Source organism: Mytilus trossulus, chromosome 14 (assembly GCF_036588685.1).
Source record: "Mytilus trossulus isolate FHL-02 chromosome 14, PNRI_Mtr1.1.1.hap1, whole genome shotgun sequence".
Lineage (NCBI taxonomy): Eukaryota > Metazoa > Mollusca > Bivalvia > Mytilida > Mytilidae > Mytilus > Mytilus trossulus.
The window spans coordinates 23,523,460-23,541,697 of record NC_086386.1 but is presented as its reverse complement, the minus strand read 5'-3'; the positions used below and the strand labels follow the sequence as shown (position 1 = coordinate 23,541,697).

General features: G+C 31.5%; 1 protein-coding gene and 1 pseudogene across 1 annotated transcript; both read left to right on the top strand.

Annotated features, from left to right (window-relative positions):
* LOC134696488 (perivitellin-2 67 kDa subunit-like) overlaps nucleotides 1–18,238 on the top strand; it is a 72,469-nt pseudogene that overhangs the window by 16,773 nt on the left and 37,458 nt on the right.
* Nucleotides 7,608–16,819, top strand: LOC134696821 (short-chain collagen C4-like). Its single transcript, XM_063558774.1, has 3 exons — nucleotides 7,608–7,830; nucleotides 15,539–15,613; nucleotides 16,333–16,819. Exons 1-3 carry the CDS (start codon nucleotides 7,608–7,610, stop codon nucleotides 16,785–16,787), a joined length of 753 nt encoding a protein of 250 aa, XP_063414844.1. The 3' UTR covers nucleotides 16,788–16,819.

Sequence of the window (18,238 nt, the reverse complement as noted above, 5' to 3'; positions counted from 1 at the left end):
TAATGAAGGAAAATAAATAATTGTATTGAACAACTTTTGTTTTAATACCCTAATCGATTTTACAGTTGAAAGTGTATAACTGTAAGCGTTTTCTTTATTATTTAGCTTGATACATAAAGAAAATGGAAAACATATACTTATGACGACATAGAAATAATATTTATTTACAATTTCGTATTTTACATTATGTCTTTCAGTTTCATTTCTTGCATTTAACATATTTTGTTGGCAGGAAATATAGTTTCTTCATTCTAAGTATTATTTTTTTCAATCGGATTACATTTCGATCATCTCAAATATCAATTAATTCTGTCGAACTGTTTTCGCTCTTTAAAGAAGGTGTTCGCTAGGATATATTCTGTTTGATTTTGTCATATATATATAATACCAACATAGCCAACATTACCTAGGTATAGCAGTGCCATTTGTGTGTTCTGTATTTTGTGAAGACTCTTCAGTGACGCTCGAGTAAAAAAAATAAAGGCCGAATAAAAAGCTTACAATATTGAAAGGTTTTATCTATATAAACAACTAAGGTGAACTTTTCTTGGGTAAACATCCGTTGTGAAATGTAGTATTTCTAACAATTCAACGTTTTGTAAACAGTTCAGTATAACTATCAACATATCAATTGCATTTGATAACAACAAAGACGTACCCCAATCCCCCATGAAGAGAACGTCCACCAGCATGATGCCTAACAATAATATTGCAAATTGCAATATTGTGTATGGAGGAACCACGTCACACTACCCTTGTCCTAACGATTTTAATTCAAGGTAACACAATTGGAGAAAGTTATGATGCACTTAAAACGTTTTTTTGCAAAGAATTTCGCTAAAGCCGGTTCTAAGGGTTGTCTTTAACTTGCAGTTAGATGATATGATTTTATTCTGTTGAAGACCTCACTGTGACTTTGAGAATAGATATTTTCTCAACCGTTTGTCTCGCCTAGCAGGTTCAGTTTGATTTTCTCTAGTACATGTATGTCTGTGATTTCCTTCCTCTGACCCACATCCTCATATTCTTGATCAACTGGTTTCCATTGTGGTGTTGGTTTCAATGCATTTGCTATTTTCTGAAACAAATAAGAAAACACTAGTATCCGATACAAGTAACATGTACACGTGTTTTTGTCTTTATTACTAAGTAAAGTCTTTGAATTCGTGTTCGAAATTGTCTTCGTATAATACCAACAGTTAATTATTAAATATATGCGAATGTTGTATTTTGTGGAGTGTAAGGGTTGTGAGGTATTGCCAAGGTTTAGGACAGATATTTATATCTAATGTCACTTAAAGGTTTTCTTTAAAAGTTTCGAACGAACATTTAAACCATCATATTTTTATGAACTGTCTCCGGCTGTTTAACCGATGATACCCAGATGACAAAACATTGAAGGTTACAGCAAAACATTAACAATGACAACAATACGTATATTGTATTACTTTGTTGCTCTGAGAGCAAAAACATTAATTCTTCCACATAGCAAACTTAGCTTTATCATGTAAATTTTTAGAAAAGGAAAATGATGACAATTATGTTCAAAACGAATGGATAACAACTGTCAGATTCCTGACTTTGGAAGGGGAATTTTCGTATGTAGAAAATGATAGATTAAACTTTCAAATTGGTTTAAAGCTAGCTTTACCTTTCATTTGTATGACACTTGCATCAAATTCGCTACCATAAAATCGGTATTCAGGGCTTAGGTACTGACATGATTTAAAGCATATGATTATTCAAAATCCCAGTTCATCAATTAAAAAAGAATAACGAGACTAAGGCATCAACACCTTCATACAAAGTTGAGCTTTTTGTCCATATAGCTCACAATGCTGAAGCAAGTTGCACATTAATTTCTTTAAAATGTCGTAGATGTAAGCGACGCGCTCGTGATGAAGGTAAATAGAACAAATGAAATATATAATCGTTTCTAGTTATTAATTAGTATTGTTATAGATAATATGATATATATCATAGATATATATACATATATTACTTTATAAATTGAGTCTCTCTCAGCCTTTATGATTGCATCTTATGCACAATTGAATAAAATGTACTATAGGCAGGATAGATATCTTCATTCCAATGGTGACAGCTGCTGCAGGATACTTATAACTACCGTATGTAGGTGACTGGTATCCCATTTTTGTGATAATAATCAGTACCAAAACATTTTATATCATAATATCATAAATTAAGGTAACCGTAGTAAACTGCTGTTCAAAAACATAAAACTATTGAGATAAAACAAATCCGGGTAACAAACTATAACCGAGGGAAACAAATCCGCTATAAGAGAAAAACAACGGAACAATAGAAAAACTGAAATACAACAAAAACAAACGTCAATGCAACATACTTAGAAGCAAATTATTTGATAAAACTACTAGTACCATATTCTTGAGTTAAAATTCATTGTATAGAAACTTGTTCTGATTATAAGAGGGTTTAAAATGTAATCTTAAATGTTATCTTTGATAACTATTTAATACCTCTTTTTTTTCGTAAATTGCTATCAAAATTACGTTTTATTCACATAATATTTCTTTTATATTACATTTCGTTTTGTTTTGGTGTAGGTTCAGGTCTAAATGACCTTTCATTCACACATTTGCCGTTCATATTACACATCCAGTTGTTATTTAATATTAATGTTTTCCTGACAAAAAAGACAGACAATACCAGAGACTCACCAAATCAAGATGCATACTCAAATTGTCCTCAATTATATCAAATGTTTCATCATGTTGCAATATACTTTGGGACCACTAGGTTTTGTATCGCTTTTAGAGTAAACATGTTTGACACGTTTTGTATATAAGTTTAACAAACTTTCGGTATCCCACAAAAAAGATGAAGGTGATATCAAATTTAACTTCAATGCTATATGAAATGTCATACTTACAAACATTCTTAGGGGTGTTACGATCATAACACAGACTCTAAAAAATATCGGAATTCTTCGTCATAACATTTGATTGACATCCTTAGAAAAAAAATCCATACCTGTAATGTTGTTTATAATGATCAACTTGATCTACTAAAGGGTATGTTTTACAGTAATGGCATCCACTGTTAGAATAAAATTATAATCTCAGAATTATAAAATAAAAGGTCCGTATGCATAAAGCTACTTAAGTTAAGATTTGTTACGGACGAACGGATTGTCGACATGTCCTATGATAAATAAGTATTGGCTAACCTAACTTAGTGGTTTTATAGATACGGGTCCTGGGTCACAATATCTTATTAGAATAAATGTTGTCATTCTTTCAAAGTCTCTGATTGATAAGAACTATAATAGTGGGTCAATTCAATTTTCGTTGATATGGTTATAATTATAAAACTCTTTAAAACCTCAGAAAATTTCGAAAAACCAACATGACTAAGGAAAGGATTTTACAATAGTTATATATAACTTTATCTGTATTTTGAAAAAGCTCTCATAACTTTGGTTCCTTCTTTGCTTATCACTTCAACTTCGTACTTTATTTAGGCCTTATTTTTTTCGATTCGAGCGTCAGTAATGAGTCTTAGGGGACGAACAATATGCTGCTCCTGATACATATGATGATAAAAAAAAATCAGAAATCAATCAATTTAACCAAAGTAGAAAAACAAATACGCAATGAACGAATATAAGTTCAATATCAACTAGGGTAAAATGCAAATTAACTATAAAAAAAAAGGCTGCAAATTTATGTCGACACGAAAGTTTATATCATAATTAAATAATATATACATAACAAAAGACAACGGAAGAGGTATAGCTACAGTAAACTGTTTCCTGATTTGAAAGCGAAATGTATGTTTCTATCAACTTGATATTTGAAGGCCTAGACTCGAAAGTTTTCATATTATATGTTTCAAAAAATCTGCTAAATTGTAGAATAAAATAAGTTTAACTTTTATCAACTTACATCCCATTTCTATTAGTACAGGAAAAGGTTACATAACTCACAATACAAATGTTACGTAAAGACCAACAGATCCTTGTAATTGTTAAAAAAAACTTTTAATACCAAATTATTTAGTCAACACTTTGAACAAAAGTCTAAAAAAAATGTCACTCTTGTTAAGCATTATAAACCAAACGTTGACTAATTCAATATAAACTGTTTTCATTCAATGGTCACTGATTATCCCACACATTATTCTTTACTAGGACAACATATAATTTTTGACTTCATATGTTTCCCCTTTCAATGTTTTGCACAATTTAACATCAGCACACAAGATATTTCAAAACAACCTGAGATGAAATTGTCTTTGAATAAGATTTAAACAACTATTTAAGTATTATAGTATTACGCACTAACATTGAAACCGAGTATCTAATTTCGAAGTAAACCATGATATTTAATGTTGTCTTTTTACACTTAAAAACATTTTTACAGTGATCTAAACTGAATATTTTCAAATTTCTAACATTATATTCAATAGTAAGAATTTTCAAATAAGGGATGTTAATAAAAGAGGGATGAAAGATACAAGAGGAACATTCAAACTCTTAGATCGAATATAAACTGACAACGCAATGGCTAAAAAAGAAAAGGACAAACAGACAAATAAAAGTACATAAGACACAACATAGAAAACAAAAGACTAAGCAACACGAACCCCTACAAAACCAGGGGTGATCTCAGGTACACCGGAAGAGTAAGAAGATCCTGCTTTACATGTGGCACCCGTCGTGTTGCTCATGTTATTAAAACCCGGAAAAAGTCTTATTCGGTCGGTCATATTTGTGAAAAGGAAACGGCATTGTAGTTACGATATAAGAAACATATCCAATATTATCTGTGAAATGGATATTTCATAACGGTCAAGTAAACTAGAGTTGGCGTTCATAAACATTTGAGTGTTACATGAAGTAGAGATGATAAATGGAACGCCAATTTAGAAGCTGCCATTAAAAAAGTATCACAACACTTTAATGAACTTTGAAAATTAAAGAACATATTGAAAAGGAATAACATTGCGTAGCTGTACTTGACTTTTATAAGGCAGTAACTTGAATGTGCCCGTGAATTAACGGAAAACTAGTTATGGGTTATTGTAACAACTTAGAGCGGTTACAGCTGAAGAATTGTAACAGTTCTTCCGTTTTTAGTTGTATTCGAATTATTTTCGATAGAATTGGTTTAAAAAGATAGCCGAAGGAAAAGAAAGGAGGAAGTTACCTGTAAATTGTTTAGTTAAAAACTAGGCTATTTTTTTTTCTCTTTTGGATTATTTAATATTTTTCAAGCAGAAAACTTTTAAAGCCTTAAATTGATTGCATCCACTTCATTCACTTTTTTTAACTTCTGTAGATAAAGTTGTCTCATTTGCAATCATAAATATACATTAAATTCATATGAAAATAAAACACTTACATTTAAGTATTAAGAATGACCACAAATGTGGCCATTCCCATTTTAAACAGAAACTATCTAATAAAAATTAACTCAAATGATAAAATAGTGACGATTTCAGTAATTTAGCATGACTTAATAATGCTAGTACCCGATATATGTGCATTATATTGTCAAAAACTGCACATATTTATATAACAGAAGTATTCTACTTTCCAATAAATAGTAAAAATTTAACATTTTAACAATTTGATAAAAAATTACAACATTTTTTGGTCACAAAATAGGTCTTACTGGACCTTCTCCTTTGAATGATAAATTCTTTCAAGGTTTTAGGGTCTTTAGTTTCATTTTTACTAGTACATTTTATTAATTTCTCTGTTTGCCTAATATGGAACGTTTTTACGTGACATTATTTATCTGTTTGACACAAATTTATTAAGTTTAATTTATCTGCCATAGCTGTTAGGTGGTATAAATGTAGTACAATATCAATTCAATGTGACGAAAGTCGATGAATATACAAGGTATGACTTTTACATCAACTAGATAAATCACCACAAATCAAAATGAAACTGCCTGCAATTGTATATCAATTTAAAAAAAAATGCTTAATGTTATTCCTTCTAAAAGAAATGAATCCTAGTATTGAAACGTTTTCAATTCATGGGTGCCCCCATACATAAATTATAAAGAGAAAGAGAAAGTGCCATGTTGCGCCGTGTCCTATCTAAATATAGGAAGATTTGGTATGAGTGCCTTGGTTCACACCGAACAGCAAGCTATAAAGGGCCCCACAAATTATTAGTATAAAACCACTCAAACTGGAAAACCAACGTTCTAATCTATATAAAAACGAGAAACGATAAACACGCATGAACTATACATAAACAGACGACCACCACTGTACATCAGATTCCTACAAAAACATATAAGCATTAATTTCTTTTTATATCTAAATAATATTCGTCCAAGTATCAGCAATAATTCTATACAACGAGTATAAAACTATTTTGTTAACGCCTCCGGGTGCGGGAATTTCTCGCTACATTGAAGACCTGTTGGTGACCTTCTGCTGTTGTTTTTTTTTCTATGGCCGGGTTGTTGTCTCTTTGACACATTCCCCATTTCCTTTCTCAATTTTATGTGGTCAGTCTTTACCTATAACAAAAGTTTGTAGAATAACTTAATGTGTTTTGTTTTCAAGCTATTGGTTTTGAATAAAATAACCTTTGTGTGGATAATTCAGAGAAATCACATCATGCTGTAAATAGAATTTACAATAGTATAAGTTACCTCTTATAAATAAAGGCAACAGTAGTAAACCGCGGTATTTAAAAGTCATAAATCAATTTAGAGAGAAAAAAAATCAAATCCGGGGGAAACACATCAACTATAAGAAAAAAACAAAGAAACAACAGGAACATCGACGTGCTACAAAAGAAAAACGCAACGCACATAGAAACAACTATTTTATAACAACTGCCATATTTATATCTTGTACAGTATATGTGTCAGTGAGAAATTGATGGTAAGGAACAGTATTTATATTTAACACGATGCTGACGTTATTCTTGAGAGCGTTGTAAAATCGGGGTTTTAACGTGGTATGATCGTAGTATTGTCGTAGTAAGAGCATGCTATAATCACAGTTGAAACGTGGTAAGATCGTATTGCAATCGGATAAATCGTGGTATGGTCGTAGTGAGGACGTGATAAGGGTAGACATATCGTGATAGTCGTAGTGAGGTCGCAGAATATGCGTGCTGACAACGTGGTATAATCGTAGCGGGATCGTTGTAGAAGCGTTATGAGGACGTAGTAGCAACGTGAAAGAAACGAAAATTTACTTTTCATGCCGCTCATACCGCGACCTCACCACGGTCTGAATTTATTTTAGATCGCGGTGAGCGTGTAGCGATCGTGGTCTAGTGTGACTGGGGTTTAAGAAAGTATTCATTCATTCAATAGTTCCAATTGTTGAAATTGAAGTCATCTTTTCGAAATGTTAGCGGATGCCTTCACGAGTTGTTGACCGTTATATACAGCTGTATCGAAGATGAGTATGGACATGTTATGTTGTCAAATTTATTCTGTTTCAAGTTAACAGGTTCATTTAAGTTCAAATGATATTTATCTTTCATATATTGTACATGAACTACATAATTGTATAGGAATGCATGTATAATTTATTGACATTAAAAGACCTTGAGAACAGATAAGGATTCCGAACGTTAGACAATGAAAGGATATTTTCAATGTGTTCTGGCATTTTGTGCTTTTTCAGTTTGTTTTGCTGGAGAAAAAGACGAAAAACGTTTGCTGCTGAATGACCCGGATGTAATCAATGATCGTTTAAATCGCATGGAGAATATGTTATCGATCCTTAACAACACTGTGAAACAACAATCACTAACCATACAGTTACAACAATCAGAGATCAACCAATTGAAATCTGCTAAAGGTAAGATATACCATGAACTTTTAATTTAGGGTATTGATCACTAAACGGATTGAAAACTATTTACATTTCAGGCAAATTGAATGTAATTAAAATTAGTCCATTTGCTAAAATGGACTAATTTCATCATTGTTGATTACGAAAAGACAACATTTGTATACCGGTGTTCAAAGGTCATAGATTGATTAGAAGGAAACATATCCGGGTTACAAAATAACTCCTGATTTTTATAGTTCGTTCTTACAAGAATTTGTATAGTAATCTTACTATACAAATCCTTGGTTCTTATAATGTACGGTTACATCACTTTCTCGGGTTAGGGGGAGGAGTTGGGATCCAGCTAACATATTTAACCCCGCCACATTCTGTATGTATGTGCCTGTCCCAAGTCAAGAACCTGTCAATCAACCATGCAGTAATGCAAATTTCAGTTTGTTCAGTGAAGTTAGTTCAAAATTCTGAAGCGTAGGACAAATCATACACTGACAATAATTTGTAATTAATTTTTACTGTTGAATTATATCGTTATAATGTGAAAAATTTACTCTGAGCGACGACTTACTGTTGACCATTCGAGATTATGTAGTAGATAATTGATAAGAAGTAGCGGATTCGTAAACGATAATTTAGTCGCGAGCTGATTATCGTTTTCGAATCCACTACTTCTTATCAATTCTCTAGCTTAACCCATTTCTAGTAAAACGACTATCTGTTTCATTATCTGACAATGAATCAACTGAATTTCATGAACATAATTTCGTATTGTATCTTTTTTATTGTCTAATAGCTGGAACTGACTAGATCCACACGGTTCACATTCATATTCAACTTAATATAAGTTCAATTTAACTTAAATATGTAGTTTATCGAACGTTATTTTGTGACTGATATAATGTTTTCAACATAAAAGAGTTCAATTTTGCCTGAAATATTTTGTTTTAGAATTTTCACAGTTGAAATTAACCATTCATCCTGCTTTTCCTTTTACGGTTTGTCAAAAGTTTGATTCTTGGTCAAAACTGGTTTTAAGTAAATTGTTAGAGAATATTTGACAAAAAAAATAGAGGTTATTTGATAAATAAACAAAACACTATACAAGGATGCATTTAGTTTACATCGGAAAATGTGAACTGCGAATTAAATCTGAAACACATGGTTTAGTATTTGTTTAAAAATATAAAGGGTTCAGACAATGTACTCTGATATTAAAGGATGCATTATTAATAATGGATGGGTTTCCTCTCGCTTTAGGGCATCTCGCGGGATCCGACAAGGATGTCCGTTATCATCGTTACTATTTGTTCTAGCTGTAGAAGTTATGGCGATAAAGATAAGGGAAAAATAAAAACTTAAAAGGCATAGAAATAAAATTAGATGGTAAGAGTAACACCCTGAAAATCTGCCAATTAGCTGACGACACTACTCTATTTCTTCAATCAAAAAAAGATGTATCTCTAGCAATTAATCTAATAGAAACATTTGGTACTCTCTCCGGTTTGAAATTGAATAAAACAAAAACTGAAGGAATATGGCTTGGTCAATTAAAACACAGTCGGGAAAAATTTGAAAATATAAATTGGTGTACTGCACCAATCAAAAGCCTCGGAATTTACTTTGGTTACAATAAACAAGAATGTCAAAAACTTAACTTTGAAAAACAACTGTTAAAAAGTAAAAAAATAATATCTGATTGGAATAGAAGAAACCTTACTATCATAGGAAAAATAGTTGTCATCAAATCTTTAGTTTTACCAAACCTAACATATGTTGCATCAAACACTATTATTCCTAAGGAAATGTTGCAAGACTTTAAAACTTTAATATACAATTTTATTTGGAAAGGCAAAAGAGATAGAATAAAAAGATCAACACTTTCAAACAATTTTCTAGAAGGTGGACTTAAAATGACGGACATTGATGCTTATATAAAATCATTACATATCAACTGGATTCTTAAATTAAGTGAAAATAAAAATGACAACTGGACAATAATTCCCAAATTTTACTTCAACAAATTAGGAAAAAATCTTCTTGTATTTAAAATGAATTTAAAGAATATAAACGACATTGATAAAAGTAAGTTACAGTATTTACCGGAATTCTATAAACAACTACTTAAAGATTGGATAAGTGTAAAGGGAGGTAATACAAAATATCCTAAAAATTTTCTTGAAATTAGAAAACAAGTTTTGTGGGGAAATGATAATATCCGGTTTAATGGAAAATGTTTAAACTTTGATGATTGGATAAAAAGTGACATTATCAATATGAATGATGTAATTGATGAACAAGGCAATATCTCTGAAACAACCATTTTAAAGAAACTAAAATATAAGCAAAATTGGATAAGGCAAATATATATGCTAAAAAAAGCAATACCAATTGATTGGAAAACAGATCTTTGCACTGAAGATTCATTCAAAACTAAAGTTAAATTTATAAACGACTTAAAAATTATGCACAGGACAATTACTCCCTTGATGAGTACAAAAGAACTCTATAAAATATTCACACTGAAAAATAGTTGTGATAAACCAAATGGTTTTCTTATGTGGGAAAAAATATTTGAGAAAAACTTGAATTCTAAATTGAAAAATACTTTTGCTTTCATTTTTCAATATCTAACTGATAATAGATTGAAAATATTTAGATGGAAACTTATTCACTACATACTGCCAAGTAATGAACTCTTAAAAAAGTGGAAAATAACTGAAGACAACTTATGTAAGCATTGTAAAAAAAAGGAAGACTATGAACATTTTTTTATCAATTGCTGTTATAATAATGATTTTCTAAAAATAATAATGACATTAATGAAATCCCTAGGTATTGAAAAAGATATTATAAACCTTGAAAATTTGGTAACAGGGTACAAAATTGATGATTTAGCATACTTTGATATTAATTACATATTGACTATAATATCCTTCTCAATATACAAATCACATTTTGTCTCAGAAAAGAAGACAAAAAAAATAAACATTTTAAAAATTTTCCAGAAAGAAATTTCAGAAATTATTGAAATAAACAACTTTAATAACAAAAAAACTAATTAGATAATTCTAAAAACAAATAGATTCATTGCAAAGATTCAATTGAATCAGGACTAATCTTTTTTGCGAAAAACAAAACATTGTTTACAAAACTGATTAATGACATATTGTACACAAGCCAAATATGGTAATATTTATGATCAAGTTCAACCATGCATGTTCAATGTTTGTAAGCATGTTCAGCCATGCATGAGTCACCACATGTAAATTATACAGCATTTTTTTTTAAATTTCAAAATGTGTATTTACAATGATTAAAAAAAGTTATAGTATAAATGTATCCGTTCGTTTATTAATATATGTGGAAAAGTAATGTATCATTTCGGATGTCGAGTGTTTCAACTTGTTACACTTAAATTACCTATTTGTGAATTACACACATACATTTCGACAAAAACATCAGTAGATAACTTAAGAAAACTTAAATAGTAAACTCACCATATATAATCGTTAAATCCAGTGGATAATTTTTATATAATTTAGACACACATCCTAACTATACCCGATAACGCACATGCGAAAAACAACACATACTGTGCCCAATACTAATGGAAACACGGATCATACCGATAACGGAGTTGATTCCGGAAAAAAATAAATACTATGAAAAAGAGAAACAAAATGTAATGTATGTGTATAATCAAATTAATTTATAGAATATATTTTGTGAAAATTTTATGTTATGAATACTAATATTATCAATAAATAATACCTTGCCAAATAGTGCGTCCCTTAACTATTTGGTAAGCTAACATGAGGGATACTAAGTTAAAGCTGTAAACTTAGTAATTTGTTACAGCAAGATTGCAATAAAGATATTGTTACGTTGAAAAAAAAAAAAAAAAAAATATAAAGGTGAAGATAATGGTAGCGTTCCCCAATTTTCCGATTTCTTCATAAACATAACAAAAATGATTTCCTATTCTACTATTCGTCAATATGGAACTACAAACATAATTTAAAGAAAACCAATGAATGACATCTTAATCTTCTCTACTCTTTTGTTTAAAAATGTCTTGATGTATAGATTCTGCGTACTGATGTTGTGTATCATCTTAACAACATGTTTTATTGTTCTTTTATTTGTTTTTGTTCTATTATTAAGATTACTTTTACTGTTGAATGGTTTTATGTGATATCCGTTTGAAGAGGCTCGGTACTTATACATCTCGTCAATGTGTTTGTATTGGCTTTCATTTTTTGGTGATTTGTTTTGTATATGTAACTCTTTGTGTTTCTTTTGTGCTTATAACGTGACTCTGTACTTTAAAAGATCCCGTCAGTATGATATTTGTCTATAATATGTCATTATGATATATTTCTTTTATGAATTACTATATACGTTGAACCACAAACGTCAAAATCAATCAATGGCGTAGTGGAATAAACAATTTTTGGATTCTCATAAATTCTATGTATAACTTCTATTTCTGTAATTTATTCGTACATACTTATGTTTTTTTAACCCTGTATGCGTACATTGCCTATGTTAATTTTAAAATTGTTTGTATGCACATTGAACGACAAATTTATGTGACGTATATAATTTTTCTGACGTCAGACACTCAAATCAATCCATGTGTTCGTAGATAGTAGATGTTTTTGTGTCCTGTTAAATTGTTCCTTTTAAAAGTTTTGGATTCTCATAAATTCTATGTATAACTGTTGGACTAGTTTGAATCTCGGTCTATTTCTGTAATTTATTCTTACATACTTTTGATTTTTCAACCCTGTTAAATTGTTCCTTTTAAAAGTTTTGGATTCTCATAAATTCTATGTATAACTTTTGGACTAGTTTGAATCTCGGTCTATTTCTGTAATTTATTTTTACATACTTTTGATTTGTTAACCCTGTATGCGTACACTGTACATTGCCTATGTAAATTTTAAAATTGTTTGTATGCACATTGAACCACAAATTTATGTGACTTATATAATTTTTCTGACGTCAGACATTCAAATCAATCCATGTGTTCGTAGATAGTAGATGTTTTTGTGTCCTGTTAAATTGTTTCTTTTAAAAGTTTTGGATTCTCATAAATTCTATGTATAACTTTTGGACTAGTTTGAATCTCGGTCTATTTCTGTAATTTATTTTTACATACTTTTGATTTGTTAACCCTGTATGCGTACATTACCTATGTAAATTTTAAAATTGTTTGTATGCACATTGAACGACAAATTTATGTGACGTATATAATTTTTCTGACGTCAGACATTCAAATCAATCCATGTGTTCGTAGATAGTAGATGTTTTTGTGTCCTGTTAAATTGTTCCTTTTAAAAGTTTTGGATTCTCATAAATTCTATGTATAACTGTTGGACTAGTTTGAATCTCGGTCTATTTCTGTAATTTATTCTTACATACTTTTGATTTTTCAACCCTGTATGCGTACATTGCCTATGTAAATTTTAAAATTGTTTGTATGCACATTGAACGACAAATTTTATGTGACGTATATAATTTTTCTGACGTCAGACACTCAAATCAATCCATGTGTTCGTAGATAGTAGATGTATTGTGTCATGTTAAATTGTTCCTTTTACAATTGTTATACGATGATGACTGATGTACCCATATTTTGACTATTTTTAGCTCACCTGGCCCGAAGGGCCAAGTGAGCTTTTCCCATCACTTTGCGTCCGGCGTCCGTCGTCCGTCGTCCGTCGTCCGTCGTCGTTAACTTTTACAAAAATCTTCTCCTCTGAAACTACTGGGCCAAATCAAACCAAACTTGGCCACAATCATCATTGGGGTATCTAGTTCAAAAAATGTGTGGCGTGACCCGGTCAACCAACCAAGATGGCCGCCAGGGCTAAAAATAGAACATAGGGGTAAAATGCAGTTTTTGGCTTATAACTCAAAAACCAAAGCATTTAGAGCAAATCTGACATGGGGTAAATATATTTATCAGGTCAAGATTTATCTGCCCTGAAATTTTCAGATGAATCGGTCAATCGGTTGTTGGGTTGCTGCCCCTGAATTGGTAATTTTAAGGAAATTTTGCTGTTTTTGGTTTTTATCTTGAATATTATTATAGATAGAGATAAACTGTAAACAGCAATAATGTTTAGCAAAGTAAGATCTACAAATAAGTCAACATGATCAAAATGGTCAGTTGACCCGTTTAGGAGTTATTGCCCTTTATAGTAAATTTTTAACCATTTTCGTAAATTAAAGTAATCTTTTACAAAAATCTTCTCCTCTGAAACTACTGGGCCAAGTTAATCCAAACTTGGCCACAATCATCTTTGGGGTATCTAGTTTTAAAAATGTGTGGCGTGACCTGTTCAACCAACCAAGATGGCCGCCACGGCTAAAAATAGTACATAGGGGTAAAATGCAGTTTTTGGCTTATAACTCAAAAACCAAAACCTTTTGAGGAAATTTGACAGAGATAAAAATGTTTATCAGGTCAAGATCTATCTGCCCTGAAATTTTCAGATGAATCAGTCAATTGGTTGTTGGGTTGCTGCTCCTGAATTGGTAATTTTAAGGAAATTTTGCTGTTTTTGGTTTTTATCTTGAATATTATTATAGATAGAGATAAACTGTAAACAGCAATAATGTTCAACAAAGTATTATCTACAAATAAGTCAACATGACCGAAATGGTCAGATGACCCGTTTAGGAGTTATTGCCCTTTATAGTCAATTTTTAACCATTTTTTCTTAAATCTTAGTTATCTTTACAAAAATCTTCTCCTCTGAAACTTCTGGGCCAAATTAATCCAAACTTGGCAACAATCATCTTTGGGGTATCTAGTTTAAAAAATGTGTGGCTTGACCAGGTCAACCAACCAAGATGGCCACAAAGGCTAAAAATAGAACATAGGGGTAAAATGCAGTTTTTGGCTTATAACTCAAAACCAAAGCATTTAGAGCAATCTGACTTGGGGTGAATTTGTTTATCAGATCAATATCTATCTGCCCTGTAATTGGAAGCTGAATCTGACAACCTGTTGTTGGGTTGCTGCCCGTGAATCGGTAATTTTAAGGAAATTTTGCTGTTTTTGGTTATTATCTTGAATATTATTATAGATAAAGATAAACTGTAAACAGCAATAATGTTCAGCAAAGTAGGATCTATAAATAAGTCAACATGACCGAAATGGTCAATTAACCCCCTAAGGAGTTATTGTTCTTTATAGTCAATTTTTAACAATTTTCATAAAATTTGTAAATTTTTAATTAACATTTCCACTGATACTACTGGGCCAATTTCATTATAGATAGAGACAATTGTAAGCAGCAAGACTGTTTAGTAAAGTAAGATTTAAAAACACATCACCATCAACAAAACACAATTTTGTCATGAATTCATCTGCTTCCTTTGTTTAATATTCACATATACCAAGGTGAGCGACACAGGCTCTTTAGAGCCTCTAGTTTTAATTGTGACTGTTTATTTAACGCATCATGTAAATGTAGCGGAATTTGATGAGACTGTTATTAAAGTGAGAGGGTTAGCGCTATAGAACCAGGTTTAATCCACCATTTTTCTACATTTGAAAATGCCTGTACCAAGACAGGAATATGACAGTTCTTGTCCATTCGTTTTTGATGCGTTTTGTTTTTTGATTTTGCCATGTGATTATGGACTTTCCAAATTGATTTTCCTCTGAGTTCAGTATTTTTGTGATTTTTATTTTTTGTAGGCACTGGTTCTACCTATGTTATTTGGGGACGAAAACAGTGTCCAAACCACACAGACACAGAACAGGTTTATTCGGGTAATTATTCTGTTATCATCATGATTGTAGTATATTTCAGTGGAGATTTCTTGTACCAAAATGTATGCATATAATTTATTTTTACATTTTGATTTATTCTAGTTTACTGTAGTCAGATTTTTCCGTGAATTGTCCTTCATTTATAAAACGTATCTCATTTTTATTGTAAATTAAAGGGTGTTTTAGGTCAATGTAAACGACCCAAAAATGATTTAGAGGTTATATTCTGCTCTTTCAAAATACGAAAGTATCCATTTCTGTAAACTTGATGCAACAGAAGATCGATACAATAATTAAATTAGATAAGGACAATAATAATAGTGATGCGTCAAAAGAATTTAAAAAAATTTTTAGCGACGCTCAGATAACATGCATCAGCATAATCTGAATCATTTTTATATCCACTGTTTCAGGTCTTAAGTCAGGAGCATTTTGTACAGTGGGTGTCGTTTGTAAGTGTGGTTTGTAGGTGTTTCTCGTTTCACATTTTCCATATACACAGACATTGAAAAATTATAAATAACAATGTTATGATTTTTTAGATTTTAAATTTATATATACGCCAAAGGTGTAAATAAAAGTGTATTAAAATACCATACAACAGCAGATATATATCTATAGATCGTTGTACAATGTTGTATTTATGAAGAAGAAGTCGGATATGTTTTCTACTATTTTTTTTATTGTAATCTAAAGCGTGACCTTTCTATTTTTGTTAGGTTATGCTGGAGGTGGATATTATAGCAATCCGGGTTCCGCTGCAGAATATGTCTGTCTTCCACCAGATCCAGATTTTGAGAAGACTAGTGGTGATGATGGTGGACGTATGTATGGTGCAGAATACGAAACGGACTTTTTCGGTAAAGATGACGAAGATGTACCATGTGCTGTCTGCAGAAAGATACGTTCAACTTCCATCCTTATGGTTCCTGGTAAGAACAAATGTTATAACGGATGGCACATAGAATACCATGGATATCTAGGTTCGGGAGATCACGGTAATGCAGCCGCATCATCGTATGTATGTGTGGACAGCCATACTGAATATCTAAATGCTGGTGTTCAAGATACTAATGGCAAATTATTGTATTCTGTGTTAGCCAAGTGTGGAGCCTTACAGTGTCCTCCCTATATACACAATTATCCTCTGACATGTGTTGTGTGCTCAAAATAATTCATGTACATGTGCATTAAAATGGAAATTCATTATTCTATCTTTATCATGCCTTGGAAAAATCGCAATATTTCAAGTAAAATATTTCGTAGCTACAATCTCCTTTCCTTCCCCGACCATTATGTTAATGATTATCAGTATATAAAATTGTGATAATATCATATGCAATCCCTTGATTTTCTTGATCTATCACATGGCAACACAACGGGTGCCACATGTGGAGCAGGATCTGCCTACCCTTCCGGAGCACCTGAGATCACCCCTAGTTTTTTGGTGGGGTTCTTGTTGCTTATTCTTTAGGTTTCTATGTTGTGTCATGTGTACTATTGTTTGTCTGTTTGTCTTTTTCATTTTTAGCCATGTCGTTGTCAGGTTTTTTTTCGATTTATGAGTTTGACTTTCCCTCTGGTATCTTTCGTCCCTCCTTTGGTCCTTATTTCAATAAATGTATTAATGATATGGGTATTCGAATATCACATCTTGGAAATTTATTCAGATATAAATAAAAGAATACGTAATACGCCTATTTCTAGCATAAGAAACAATCTTCAAGAACTCAATAGACGGTTTCTGTTCATAGCGACCAACAAAGTAACCAATGCCGTATAGAGTTCTCAGAATTAAGTTCTTTAGAGTTTGATATGTTATTTTTTTCTATTTTCAAGTCCGTAATCTCAGCAGAGAGACATAAAGTGAACATTTATATCACAAGCAGGTCACTCATTAAGATGCACATATGATATCGGATATATTCCTAATGTCGTAACTACAAACCTCTTTCCTTTTAACGAATGCGAAAAAATAGTATTAACCGGGTTTGTATTAACATGCACAACACGACGGGTGCCACATGTGGAACTGGATCTGCTTCCCCCTCCGGAGCACATGAGATATACCCCAGTTTGTGATGGGGTTCGTGTTGCTTAGTATTTAGTGTTCTATGTTGTGTCTCGTGTACTATTTTTCGTCTTTTTGTCTTTTCCTTTTTGTTAGCCATGGAGTTGTCATTTTATTTTCGATCTATCAGTTTGACTGTTCCTCTGGTATCTTTCGCCTCTCTTCTCAATATTTGAAGGTTTTTTCTTCTCAACATTTGAAAATCTCTACCATGCATTTCCTACCTTAATTACACACACGTAACACACGAAAATACTGTTCCATCTAGGTCTCTAGGAAATAAACTCATCATAGATACCAGGATTAAGTATTCTACATCTCATATTTCAGTGTTTTAAACTAGTTTCTAAACTGCTATCAAAGAATCATTCATTATCTTTTGTATTTCAATGATTTGCCATTATACATATATTTTAAAATAGGTAGAAGTATTCAGAAATACACAAAACGTTCACAGTATATGAGCTTTAGCTGGCCCATAAACAAAAATTTATACTGGTTCAGCGAACAGGATTCTACACTATTAAAACACCGAAACATATAAATGAACCAAT